This window comes from Girardinichthys multiradiatus, chromosome 9, assembly GCF_021462225.1.
Source record: "Girardinichthys multiradiatus isolate DD_20200921_A chromosome 9, DD_fGirMul_XY1, whole genome shotgun sequence".
NCBI lineage: Eukaryota > Metazoa > Chordata > Actinopteri > Cyprinodontiformes > Goodeidae > Girardinichthys > Girardinichthys multiradiatus.
The window spans coordinates 39,646,875-39,660,977 of record NC_061802.1 but is presented as its reverse complement, the minus strand read 5'-3'; the positions used below and the strand labels follow the sequence as shown (position 1 = coordinate 39,660,977).

General features: G+C 42.6%; 1 protein-coding gene across 1 annotated transcript in view; it reads right to left on the bottom strand.

Moving 5' to 3' along the window:
* Positions 1-410: 410 nt before the first annotated feature.
* The window catches only part of herc2 (HECT and RLD domain containing E3 ubiquitin protein ligase 2), a 67,544-nt gene continuing 53,851 nt past the window's right edge, over positions 411-14,103 (bottom strand). The window contains exons 68-91 of the mRNA XM_047375803.1: positions 13,510-13,701; positions 13,268-13,421; positions 13,067-13,174; positions 12,851-12,982; positions 12,610-12,768; positions 12,367-12,485; positions 11,546-11,671; positions 11,317-11,472; positions 10,919-11,233; positions 10,608-10,822; positions 10,001-10,178; positions 9,764-9,925; positions 7,674-7,765; positions 7,437-7,576; positions 6,189-6,376; positions 5,873-6,070; positions 5,693-5,776; positions 5,159-5,300; positions 3,756-3,950; positions 3,431-3,543; positions 2,210-2,400; positions 2,017-2,122; positions 1,715-1,927; positions 411-1,274 (exon numbers count right to left, since the gene is read on the bottom strand). Of these exons, the coding sequence (XP_047231759.1) occupies positions 1,002-1,274; positions 1,715-1,927; positions 2,017-2,122; positions 2,210-2,400; positions 3,431-3,543; positions 3,756-3,950; positions 5,159-5,300; positions 5,693-5,776; positions 5,873-6,070; positions 6,189-6,376; positions 7,437-7,576; positions 7,674-7,765; positions 9,764-9,925; positions 10,001-10,178; positions 10,608-10,822; positions 10,919-11,233; positions 11,317-11,472; positions 11,546-11,671; positions 12,367-12,485; positions 12,610-12,768; positions 12,851-12,982; positions 13,067-13,174; positions 13,268-13,421; positions 13,510-13,701 (3,951 nt within the window). The 3' untranslated portion in view covers positions 411-1,001. The remainder of the gene's footprint in view (positions 1,275-1,714; positions 1,928-2,016; positions 2,123-2,209; positions 2,401-3,430; positions 3,544-3,755; positions 3,951-5,158; positions 5,301-5,692; positions 5,777-5,872; positions 6,071-6,188; positions 6,377-7,436; positions 7,577-7,673; positions 7,766-9,763; positions 9,926-10,000; positions 10,179-10,607; positions 10,823-10,918; positions 11,234-11,316; positions 11,473-11,545; positions 11,672-12,366; positions 12,486-12,609; positions 12,769-12,850; positions 12,983-13,066; positions 13,175-13,267; positions 13,422-13,509; positions 13,702-14,103) is intronic.

The following is a 14,103-nucleotide window of genomic DNA, read 5'->3' as shown; positions in this document are numbered from 1 at the left end:
AAAAACGTCCACAGAATACTTTCCCAAAGCTTTTGGGGATCATCGGTGTTTTTCATAAATAGGAACCATCCCTTTTTGTTGGCTCTTGAACTCTCCCAAGGAGGCAGTTTTTGTCCCGTCTCCTTACTGTTGCATCAAGAACACTGACCTTAACTGCAGAGCTTTAAATGTTCTGCATTCCTTTGTGACCTCTTGGAGTAACCTTGATAAGCCAAGCATTCCCATGAAGGTTCACATTTTTAGTTTTTTTTCTCCATTTGTGAATAATGGCTTTCATTAGGGATTGCTGGCAACAAATCCTAAATGGATTTGTTGCCATTTCCAGACTGATGAAGGTCAGTAACTTTCTTTCTCATGTTGATGAATTTAATTTGGGCAGGTTTATAAAGAAAACAAACAATAACTCATTATTAAATAAGCAGTATTTTTTTCACTTTATTAACAGAAATGTATTAACATTTAATATGCAGGAATGAGACCTGTGAACACATGGCACAATCATATACATTCTTTAAGGAGACAGTGCATGAACGAGGTGGAAGGTAGGGGGTAATTACACAAATCTTAAAATGATCCTTCAGTGGGCTCAGACTGGAGTGAGCTGGGTGAGAAACACTGACTTTAAAAATGCTTTTATACATATATATTTATAAAGAAACATGGTTGTTACTAAAAAAAAAAGTAATACTACTTTCATCACACATCAGTGTCTATATACAATCTAGAGACTGGTAATTCACACAAACCAAAGGGAGAAATCTACCACAGTGCTAGGCTGTAACTGTAATATACTTATGTCCATGTAACAACAACCACATGTGCAGCAGATCGCTCTGCCTCATTTTAAAGAAACTGGTGTTTTTTACTTTATTTAGCTTATATTTCTTTTTTAAAGTCATTGCACATCCCCCCACAGATATTTGTGGCTCAGTAGACTGCCTGTATGAATGTGCACATTGTGAAGTGGCATTAACACAGGATCCTAGACATCTGTAGAAAACTCAGTGTCCTGTAAGGTAGTCCTGCGTGGAGTCGGAGGCGAAGGAGTCGGCGTCCTCATTATCAGAGTCCTCGCTGCTGTCGTCGGCCGCGGGCTCCCCCGACAGGGCGATGCGGGCGTAGTCGTCCGTGTCGATGGACTTGCAGAAGTGAATGGCATATTTGAGCTTTTCCTCTAGCACCTGTTTGCACGAGTACCTGGGCAGCTTGAGCAGGAAGAAACACGTGTAGGACTCTGGCAGGAAGTGGTCAGGAGGGTTGTATTTATCCAAAACCTGAACCCAATCAAAAGAATGATTTTAGCAAAACAATTTGAATCACAATTTAAGACTTGCTTGGTTAGCATTTTTTGGTTTTAACTGATCAAATTGTTCAGAATCAGCTTTATAAGTTTGAGCAAACAAACAAGGACTTTGGTTCCACTTTGCTCTCAATTAAGATATTTTAAATATAAATATATAAGAAGGGAAATAAAGACATGGGTGAATTAGTGGGGCAGAGAGAGGCAGCCTGGGAGGGCGGCTGGTTTTAGCAGACAGATAGAGGGACAACTGGACTGTGAAAAGATGGACGGACGGAATCATACAGAAACGGAGGACTGAGGAAAATGAGGGTTATCCAACAATATATTGCAATTAAGCAATATTCCAACATTAATATTGATGTTGTGCGCCACTATTCTCCTCCTATCTTAAAACAGAGGAACTTTTCTCACCTGCACTACAAAATCTCGGCCCCTGAAGTCAGCGATGGTGCGAGGTAGCCGAGTGCGGCCCCAGACAAACCTCAGGAACAGGGACCTCTCCGTGTTGGAAAAGGACTCCATCACTTCCCAGAACCACTGGATGAGCGGCGCCGTCGGCTCCAAGCCCTTGTAAGTGGCCACCGACTTCAGCAGGTGAAGCGGGATGTCTGGACTTCCGCACACCTACAAAAGGAGCAGGAGATTTCCATGAGAATCGGCACACAGGAACCAGTACAGAGGGAATTATACAATCAATATGTGCTCTCCCTCACCATCGTTTCCAGCTCGTAACCAGTAAAAAGTGAGAGCAGAGGAACAGGAACCACCCGAGCCATTCCCTCGCGCACAGCAGACACCTGATCATCAAACTCGTGGAGTCTGAATCAGACATTTAAAGAAATGTTTAAAAAAGAAAGAACAGTTGGGATTGCAATCACTGCCTGTCCCATCAGAAAGTTTTAGAACCTGTAATTGATTGCAAGGCGGACATATTCTGCCCGGTTCTCCAGGGTGATGTGGGAGTATTTGGAGCTGAGCTGGATATCCTGGCCACTGGCACTGGGCACTGTGAAGGGAAGACTCATGCCTTCAAACTCCTCCCCTGTAGCCTCGTTGTCCCGGATGTACATCAGCCCGGGAATAAAATCCTTATCAACCTGAGAAGAACAGAAAATCACTGCATATTACAGAGTCCAACTTCCTGTTGGAGCATTTCTTATTTCAGATGTGTCTACGTATACATGACTGCAGTTATGGCCACAACACAAGTCCCGTGAGCTTCACGGTGATCCACTTGGTCCTGTGCTGTAATCTTTTCCCATCTAGCCTTTTCAAATATCTCGGGGGAGAAAACTACAAAACAAACGCAGCTTTGAGAAGGAAAATTCTTTTTACCCGACTCCACTATTCTCCCAAGGATGCTTTAGGAGCGTATGATCAGAGCATGAGGGCAGAAGTGTACTCACACCACCTCCAATACGCAAGCTAAAAGGGCAGCTTGCAACTTGAAAAGGGCTTTTAACCTTTGAGAACAAGGACAGGGGCCGTTTCCAGAAATATTCAGAGAGTTCTGTACCAGCAGAGCCATAAACGGTCAGGCTCAGATTTTAATCTGGGGAGGAATGTATAGGAATGTGCTTTTTACTACATTATAATCAGATCGTGCGGGCGGGAGGAGTTATGAAACATCTGACATTAAGAGAGAAAGGGCTTCGCTTTTAAAAACTGAGGGTGAACGAGTTAAGTTAGACACAATAAGGGCGCTTTCAGATGACTAATTTCACTAGAATGTAATTAAGACATAAAAGAAGGATTTTCTGTAATTTTTTTCTACATTTCTTTGAATGTGTTGTCAACAGTGACTTAACCTCTGGTGTTGTAATTTGATCACATAAGAATCCCTGCGAGTACTGCTGCACAACTTACAGATGGCAACATTAATTTATGTTGCCGAGTGGCTGATTCACTTGATGGGTTTGTAGGTCTACCAAATAAAATCGTGATAAATTCACTGATGTTTGTAGGTAGTGATGTGATAAACTGAGGAAATCCTCAAAACATATAAATATTTTATACATGTGAATGTTTCACTCATTAGCTCCAGTGTTTGAGAGAACATTTTCACTCTGTTAGTCCTCATCAGGCCAATCTCCACACACAGAGCTGAACACACACACACACACACACCTCACTGAGGTCAGCGATGGTCAGGTTCATCCCTGCCAGCTGCTTCCATACAGGCTCTGCCAGATTCAGGCTAAGAGGGCTTCCGGTTCGGATTGCAATTCCCAGGAGGACTCCTGCAGACACAGCAAAGCAGACTCCATAACACACAGATCAAGGCAGAATAACAGTCAGACACTGTATGCTGTGTAGAAAAGTGTTTGACAGCAACGGTGAAAAACAAAATTCCATATGTTCTAAATATTTGTTTACATTAATGTACTTTTATACTGTTTTTCTGTGGTATGTAAACACAGCGGACCTAACTAGGAGATTAGGTGGATTATACCTAGGAAGCGAAACATGCTCATGTGAAGAGAGGACTTGGCAGCGGGATTAAGCAGGAAACAATCCCTGTTGGCGCCTGATTCGTCACGGCCGTTTGGAGTGACGATGAGCAGCGGCGTCAGGGAGTTCTGCAGCTCTTCGCACATTTCAGCAATGGACTCACTGTAGCCTCCCCCACAGTCGTCCACAGACTCGCCTGATAAAAAGGAAAAGGATTTGTCAAACCGGGTGGTATCAGAGGAAAACTGTGTGCTAAAAGTAAAGTATTCGAACCCTTGAACTTTGTCATATGTGGTCACATTACAAACACAAACTTATTTTGTGGGGATTAGATGGGTCTTTTTTTTTTTCAAAATGTTTTACTAATGAACAGCTGAAAGGCAATCAGGCAGAGCTCAGGCTGGATAATGTGTCCAAACAGCAATTCAAAAGTCTTCCAAGTCCAAAGTTTATCAATTGTCTTTAGATCTGGACTATTCTAACATGAATAATGTTAGAATAGTCTAACATTATAAGCCTGAAGAAGAATGTTAACCATTCTGTTGTAGCCCAGGCCAGACGTTTACGGTCGTTGTCCTGCTGGAAGGTGAACCTCCACCCCAGTCTTTGGCCTTATACAGCGTCTAAGAGGTCTTCTTCCCTATCCCTGCCGAAGAAAAGTATTCCTACAGCATGATGCTACCACCACCATGTTATACAGTGGGTGCAGTGTTTGTTTTCCATGATACATAAGATCTGCCTGTAGGCCCAAAGGTTATACAGTGTTTCCGTCTCATTCAACCTGTGTCTCCTTCATGGCTTGTGGTAAACTGCAAACAGGATCTAGGATTTTCTATTTGGTAAATTTAGGGAGTGCTCAACAGATTCTCCATCTTGAGCAGTGGCTCTCTGCAGGTCCTCCAACATTACCAAGGGTCTCTTGGCAACTTCTCCAGTTAATGCTCTCCTTGCCCATCAGTTTATGTCTTGGCCATGTCTTGGTTTGCGGTTGTGCTACACTCTGTGAGACGTTCAAACCTCGGGAGGTTGTTCTATAACCTAACCCTGCTTTAAACGTCTCCACAACTTTCTCCCTGTCCTGTCTGCTGTGTTCCTACGTCTTCACCATCTTGGTCATTCACAGCTGGATTTATACTAAAATTACACAAATGTGGACCCTGTTTACTAGTTAGATGACTTTTGAAAACAACTGATTGTACAGAATTTTATTTTTGGGTATCAGAGTAAAGGGGTTTGAATAAAAATGCACCACATATCGGTGTGTCACTTCTTGTTGGTCTGTCTCATAAAAACCCTTGTGAATATTTCCAAGAAAGAATAGATATTATTGGCATGACACTGTTACTTCATCAGGGGCATTTGAGGAAGCAGCCCTGGCATTTCGTTGTGGACATGACAACATACCCACAAATTTAACCTTCCACACGCGATGGGGGAGCAGCAGACTGTCCGGGCTGAATGAACTCATTTTGGCACACATCTGACCAAACACAGACTTGGTTCCGTCAGGACCTGCCAGACCCCCTTTGCTGCGGGAACGCTTCACCTGCAGAGTGGAAAACAGGAAAAATAAATAAACAATAAAAATGAAAAAGGTCAGACTTGTTCCTGTTCTGTGCTTAATGATTTCCTGTTGGAAACACAGTAAAAACAGCTGTTTCATACACAGGCAGAACAGCTCCAGAACTGTCTGGGGGGGGGGGGGGGGCTTAAAGTTACAGCAGGACTCCCTACAGACAGGAAGGAGTGCAGCTCACACCACAAAAAATCTAAATCCTCTTATGAAAGACATCACATGAAACACTCAGGAGTGCTGCTGGAACATAGCATCTCAGGGGGAAAGGAGGAGGGACGCAGAGCACAACAGAGACAAAAAGAGGACTTATTGAGAAATTAGTCATTATTAAATGCAAACTTTAAATAAGAGGGTAATTGTACCTGTATTCTGTTCAGCTCCACCACAGGTCCATGCTGTCTGTCTCTCACCATCGTAGCTTGAACCACCTTCCTGAAAGCTGCTTCCTGTTTGCAGACAGTATATAATCAAGGTGGAGTGGATTTAAAAATAAAATTTTATTTAGTATTAGTATATTATTTTAAATATTCGTGTTGGCCTACCTTGCCCTGGGAGATGAGGATACCCCTGAGTGTATCAAAGCCGACCGACGGGCCGTGGCCTGTCTGACCCAGCCGACCCTCCAGGTCAAACATGGGAATGCAGGGGCAGAAAAGCTCAGAGAAGTGATGCAGCAGCAGGAGTCTGTTCCTCAGACCCATGATGGGGATCTCCTGGAGATGATTGTACTCCATGGGGACCTTAAAACACAAGCAGACAGGTCAGAAACAAGCGAAAACAGAGATTACAAGGTCTGAGATGAGATGGGTCTGCAAAATGTTACTGCCACCCTGTGGAAAGCCAGATGTGGTGCAGTACCTGTGCGGGCAGTTTCCCAGCGTTAGTGGGCTTGCTGGTTGACCAGGCGAGAGTGTGAGCAGAGCCACAGGCCACTCTGTTGATTTTCTTGCCCTGCAGTGCTGCAACCAGCCGCGGCCTCTGGATGGCATTAGTGGTCCCGTCTCCAAGTTGGCCTTCATCATTATCTCCCCACGTGTAGACCTCTCCTGAGGGCCACACAACACAGAGGCTTTTTGTGAGGCTGCTGCTAAACTTGACAGCGCGTTGCAAACATATTCCTACCTTGTTGAACTTCTTCACATTTTGTCTTGTTATAACCTCTAAATTGTTTAAACATGTAATAAACTTTAATGTATTGTATTTAGATACCAGCACAAAATTTGACACAATGTTATGTGGACGAAAATACTTTTTTAAGTGTTAAATAAAGATCTGAAAAGTATGTCATGCATTTATATTATATATAGTCCCCTTTACTCTCATCCCCTAAATACAAATCTAGGTTTGAAAAGCAACCAAATTTGTAAACAGTCACCCCGTTTACAAATTTGGTTTAAGCTCTGAAATCTGTTGAAAGGAAACATTTTATTCATAAACTCTAATAATGTGGCTTTTATGGAGGAGTAGCAAGAAAAAAAATCCAATGATGTAAAATGTCCCCATTTAAAAGCTTGTTTGGGACATATTAAACGTGGAAAAAGGTGCTCAGGTCAGATGAGACCAAAACTGAAGTTTTCAGCCTATATGGAACCCACGGTGTGTAGCCAAATGTGGAAGCAGCTGGTCAGAGTTGATGAGAAGATGCATGAAGCTAAATACAAGGAGGTCCTACAAGGAAACTTGTTTTATGCAAAAGATGACATTAAACATAGAGGCAGAGCTCCAATTGAATGGTTATATTTAGATATTAGAATGGCCTAGTTAAAGTCCAGACCTTAGTTCTCATTCACCATTAAAGGTAATTGGTTGCGCTGGATTTTATTAAAGGGAACAGAGTAGAGGAGGCTGAATACAAATACACACTGGACTTTTCAGATTTTTAAGTGTAAAAAATGTTTCTTTAACTTCAGACTTAAGCTCTTTTTTGTGTTGGTCTACAACATAAAATCCTAAAAAAGTATTGGGCAAAATGTAAAAACCTTCAAAGAGTATTAATTTTTCTGCAAGGCCATTTATCAAACAGACTGACTGTAGAGATTGTGAATCAATGATAAATAAAGTTTGTGTAGGGAGACCAAAACGTGTGGAAGGTACACATCATCTTACCATCCTCTGTGCAGCAAACACAGTGAAGAGATCCAGTGGCGATGGCAATGACTTTCTTCCCTTGAAGCCCCTGGACTTGTCTGGGCCGTCGCACGTGGTCATCAGAGCCGTGGCCCAGTCGATGGTAGTCCCCTTTCCCCCTTTAAGTCAAACAAACACACAGGATGGAGCCCTATCGTCACAAACACTGAGACAAAAGGCTGGGGCAGATCTGTGTGTGAGAGAGGCTGAACATACCATGTGTAGACGGCCCCTGATTTAGTGAGCGCCACAGAGAACTGAGAGCCACACTCCACTTTCACCACTCCCAGGCCAGTAAGAGAGTCAATCTAAGGATTGAACGTCATTGAAATAATAGTTTTATAATCCATGTTGGGAGGGGGGGTGGATTAAAAGATCTCCTACTGTCATTTCTATCATCATAGAGAACATAATGCCTTGATGATATTGTCCCGCTGGGCTTTGCATTTGTAAATGAAAACAGATTATATATTTATTTAGATCATGCATTTTGAAAAAAAGGCTTCATGTTAAATTAAAGCAGATGCATTTGCTTCCAGTTGCAGCTTTATTCATATAAACATCTTTGTGCTGGAATGAGTCAAGGAAGCATTCCAAAATCAGCCGGGAGTTCATGTTGAAAAGTGTCTGATTTATTACCCAGCTTCTGCAGCAGGCACCAGACGCTCTGCGTTCATTTACTAAAACCCTGAAAGGAGGCGCCATTTTTCTTACCCTGAATATATCTGTCTTTGAGCTTCCAGTGAATCTTTATCTCACCCCAACAAACAGCAGATAAAGCCATCTGATCTTATAATAAAATCTATGATGTAGCTATACAGCCCCAAAGCTTTCAAGACATCTTATCAAAATCGTTTCGTATACCACTCAGATGGTTTTGCCTGAAGAAATACCCAGAAACACACTAATCATTTGATTAAATCCTCCATGTTTTCCACTAGCTCAGAACACAGCATCTGCTTTGTGAATTTATATTTGGTTCTCCCGCACCGGACACATCTGACCAATAAACAGACTGAATGTTCTCACCGGAAAAAGTTCCAAATTATCAAAATCATCAACCGATTCGGACCAGAGTAAACAAACTGACAATGTAACAGATTAAGTTTTAATATCTTTTATAAAAGTATTTACCTTTGATTCAGTCGTGCAGTTATTAGGTATTTTATTATAAATGCTTAGCGGATATAAATGCTCAATTAGAGCCTGTAGTCCAACTGTTCTTTACTTTCCTTTTTCATTCCACTGCAATGTACTTTTGTATGTTTTTGTCACTGCAGTGTAGTTTTCATCATGTAAAGCACTTTGAATTGTCTTGTTGCTGAATCTTTGCTGAAGCGTTATTGTTAGCCACCTTAGCCTCTAATGCCTTTATAACAAAACTTAATTATTTAGTTGCCGTCTGAGCCGTCAGCTCATTTTCCTGCGTTAATTTGTGCCACAGTAGTACGGAGCGCAGTGAGGTTCACATCTTCACGCCCGGGAATCACATCTCGACAGGGCAGCTCAAACCAACAGATCACCGTCAGTGAGGTGTCTGTTAAGCCACTGTTTATAAAGATAATGTTAGCTTATATGGTCCTGTCGGTTTACTAATTCACTGTTCACTGACATTAGGTTGCTTACAAACATCAGTGTCATAGCGTTAGCATGTAGCGTTTAACATACAGCATCATTCGACATTTAATTTTTTTCCTGTCAGTCTACCTCATAGGGAAAGTTTCTCTGAACAACGCGTTTCTGTTCTCCTTTTTTAGTATTGATTTAATGGAAATATTTATTACTTTGACCCGACATACTATAACAAACGTAAAATGAGGATTTTGTTGAAAACTGCTGGGACAAATGGTAACTTTGTGTAGGCGGATGCGACTAAGATTGAGCTTTACAGCAACAAACACTTCAGAAGAGTTTTGCATGAAACAAACAACTGAATATATTGGAAGCACCTCAAGATCACTATTTAGTGTGGTGGAGGATTTGTGATGCTGTGGGCCTGTTTCTCACTGAGAATTGTCATTGGGTCTTTCAACAGAAGAATGACCCAAAACAATGAATAAATGTCCCCAGATTAAAGATAGGACTTTTTTTGTGTGGGGTTATACAGCTGCAAAAGATGAATTTATTTCACCTTGATATTTCCTATTGGCTTAACAAATTTGTGGTTTTGGAAAACATGTATGTAATGGGATGGATTTGTTCACTGTTCAACATGTCTGATGTGAATGAAAAGGTTATCTTACATCAGAACGCAGTAAAGTACAATAAGCTTCCAGAAGGTTTTCATATTCATAATTTCAGTTTACCTTCATGGGGATTTTGCAGCCGTCACTCCCTCCTCGGCCTAATTTCCCATAGTCCCCGTCTCCCCAAGACCAGACCATGTCATCATCAGTTAGACACAGCGTCTGAGCGTCCCCACTGCCACAGGCAACATCAATCACCCTGTGACCCTGGAGTGCATCCACCTGGAGGAAAAAGTTAATCATTTATTGTTAGGTCCACCACCATTGGAGTTCTTTGAGAGGATGGGGACAACAAACCAGCTTGGGTTTAAGTTGGTCCTCGCTGTCTCCATGGCCCAGCCTTCCATAGCGACCCTTGCCCCAAGTGAAGAGCTCTCCGCTGGCTGTGATGCAGGCACTGTGTGCACCCCCGGCAGCAATATCCACCACCTCCACTCCTCTCAGGGATTCGATTACACGAGGACGGTCACAGGGACTGAAAGCGATTAGGAATCCCAGTTGTGTTATAGACAAAAACCATTTACATTGAGGCAGAAATATTAGTTTGTGTTAACACTTTATGACAAAAGATGCACCGATCAATTGGTCAACATCAGAATTGACCAGTTTAGCGAATCTGTTTGCACGTCAAAGACAAATAAATACATTGTTTATTCATTAAATGCAACAACACTAAGAACTCTCACTGGTCAACCAGCACCACTTGCATTAAAGCATATTTTTTTGGTTTTCAGACAAACATTAGGGTCAGGTGCATTTATGCAGAAACTGGGGGCATAAACAATCAGAGAATCTCCTGCACTTTTTTTTCCCGCTGGAAATCGTTATTGGCCTGATCAGTGCATCTCTATTTATCATCAGAAAATTAAAATTAAAGGCACCCTCAAGTTTCTAAAGTTTTTACCTCCTGGTTCCATGGCCCAGTTTCCCATCCTCAGCCTCACCCCACGAGTAGACTTCTCCCTCAGAAGAGAGGGCCAAGCAGTGCTTCCCTCCAGAGTTCACCGCCACCTTCCTGATGAAGACGTGTTGGATGGACTCGAGTAACGTAGGGGTAGACACAGATTCTGTGCCACCAATACCCAACCTGCCCCCTGCTCCATATCCAGTAGCGTACAGCTGAGGATCAACATAAAACCAATTAGAACCTTCTAAAGCTGCTGAAATGTGCACCATCAACCAATGTTATATGATGAGATTAAACAGAACCGACACCTTTCCATCAGCTGTGACTGCAAACAGAGTCTGCTCTCCTCCGATTAGTTGAACTGGCCTCAGAGAGGCAAGAGCTTCAGTGGGTGTAGGCACTTTGACTTTTGCCCCTTCGATGCCCCCCAGCTGACCTCTATGGTTGTGGCCCCACCCATAGATGGTACCGCTCCCTCCGGCGGAGAGGGTCCAGTCGTCAGGCCGTCGGTTCATCCATTGAACAAGCTGCTCGTCATGCTCCCGCTTAAACAGATCATGACTCTCGTGGAGCCCATTCATGCTCTCGAGGTCCGCCATTAGCTCACGGATTTTCTTTGTAACCTTCGAAGGCAAGAAAATCATTTGTTATTGACATTTTGAGGAGTAGAAGTCAAAAAATCCAAAAGGTAGCCTGGTGCACCTACTTCATCGAGGAAAGCTCGAGGTAGAGAAGTCCTCTTATCTAGGGCGATGGCCACCCTGGAGGCAGTGCAGTATCGACGGAACCAGGCCCACTTATGGGTCTCAGCACAGCAGGGAAGCGTATCAAGCTCGAGATCACAAGCTAGAGCAACCAAGACCTGGATAGCATGCCAGAATTAGTCTAATATGTATACATGTTAATGTGTCAATTTTGCCAATTCTGTTTCATACCTTGAAAAATGGACTATGAAGCAGCTGCTTTCCTCCCCTGACAATGGGGTCCTCATACTCATACTGCCTCTGCAGAGCTTCAGGAAGGCCTTTTACAAGAGCAGCCAGGGCACTGCCAGTGAAACTCTGAAAGGATTCACATTAGATTTACGTCAATTCTAAATATTTAATACTGATTTTTTTATCATCACTAGACCTCCATGGGTCAGACAGTGTTCCTTAATTAAAGAAATAATCTGACTTATATGACTCAAACGTTTGACATTTTAAACTGTCTGTTTGAAAACATGCTGGATTTGAAAATGTTGGCCTTTTGGAAATCTCAGTAAAGATGACAATCCACCTTCTCTAGGCACTAACCACCATGATCACTAGTGATAAGACGTTTTAAGATCTTTGTTTTAAAATAGCCACAAAATCCTGTTTTACAGCAACCCTTTGATGTGAAAAGCTTTACTGGCTGGTCAAAAATCGGAAAATCAGCCAAAAAATTCTGATCGGTCCCTCTGTGTTTTCCAACAGCAAATTCAGATAATACTAAATTAAAAGAACAAAAATAAATGTTACATTCTGTGTTATTGGGAGAAAACTGTGCTGCAAATAGAGCAAAGATATTGGTGAGGCTTTGTATGAGTGCATGTTTAAATGGTGACACACAATATAAAAAAGGTTGTACTGATTATTTACACTTTACATTCTTAGAAAAAAAGATTCAATAAACACCAAATAGTCTCTGGTATGTACATTTGTGCTGCTACAATTATTTATAAACAGTACAGAACAAACTTGAACATTAACAATAAGTTTCCCACCATACTTACAATAGATCGGGCCTCGCCCTCACTGTCTCCGAGCAGCCTGTTGATGTTGATGGACTGACCGTACTCTGTGGTGAGAAGTTTACGTAGCCGTTGCAGAGCCCACATCCTGTGTCCAGCAGCTGTACAGGAAATTGACTTCATTTAAATCTGACCGTCATGTTTTATGTTGAAACAGATACATATATAAGATCATATAAACATTCAGACACTTAATTATGAATTAGTAGGATTATCATCAGTTACCTAGTGCACTGAGCTGGGCGCAGGCAGCAAGGGAAGCAGCAAGGCGGGGCACGATGCTCCTATTTGAAGCAAAGTTGAGCCTGAAGTCCAGCAGGCATGTGACCAAATCCATGGAGGGGCAGGACAGGATGCAGCGATCAGACAACAAGTCTTTGGGACCTAAGGGGAAAAAATGTTCAGTCACAGTTCGAGGCAATGACTCTGCTGTTGAATGATTTGGTGCATCAAATGATCTGCTCACCAGCAGCAGGCATGATGGGGTAGACAGTGAAGCGCCAGCCCCAACCATTTACTGATCCATCACTGGTAAACTTCCATTTGAGTTCATCTCCTGGAATCCTTAATTCGCTGGACCAGTCAGACCACTCTCGACCTGAAACACATGCAACATTCATTTCATTTTGCTCACACTTCCTCTTTTGTATGACAGTGAGTTAAAGCGTAGTCCAGTCATTACCTGATCTGACAGAGACGATCCTGTTAGCTCCGTCCATGACTGTTAGCGGATCATGGCGCCTCTCAGTTGAACACTGCCGGTCAAACTCTATCCTTAAACCCTCAGCACCTACCGGACAAAGTGGAGGTGGTTTACTAGGCTGTGATTGTTCTCCCCAGCATGGCTGAATTTCTCAGTGAAAAGCACTCAACCTGTTTGTACCTGGGATCTTTACAGTTCCACTGGTGGATGTGTCATCAGTGTAAGGATGGCTGCTCTCTACAACAACAGGCTGGGAGGACAGGCGCCCACTCTGTGAGTCTGTGGCAACGTCTTCCAGTTCAGTGACGCACAGCTCCAGCAGCATGTCAGCAACCTGAACAACACAGACAAAACTCAAAGATGAAAAATGTCAGGACAAGGAGCCTTAAAAGCCTTCTTCATAAGAGGATACAACATGTTACCTGTGGATAAGCTGTACCCATACCAGACAGCACAGCAGACAGAACCTCCTTGCCTTTCTCCCCGGAGCGACAGGACACGGCCAGCTTCAGCAGGTCCACCATCACCCGAGTATCATCAGGCACTAGGAGACTGGTGAACTCGTCCAGGTATTGAGGCTCGGGACCAACAACCTTACTTTGGTTCTCTGAGTCCTGACAGTAAGCATTAAACATAAAATCAGGGTTCCTTATGCATTTTTCATGTAAAAATTCCATACATTTCCAGATCCAGATGTCCACAGTTCTCATTACCGCTTTACCTATATTAAACGTTTAGTTCGGATTTCTTAAAGTCAGGTTCTGTGAAGTCATCATCGGTCATTGAAATGAAAATAAATTAATTTTAATTTTGAACAGAGAGGTAAAAGCTAACAGCTAGACATACACCATGTATTTCAGCTACTTTTAGCACTTTAAATCACATTATGTGATTTTTAGGTAATTATCTTGCATTTCATTGCATGACATTACTTATCTGTATAAAAGACACCTGTTCACACACTCAATCAAACAAACTCCAACCTCTCCACAATGACCAAGACCAGAGAGCTGTGG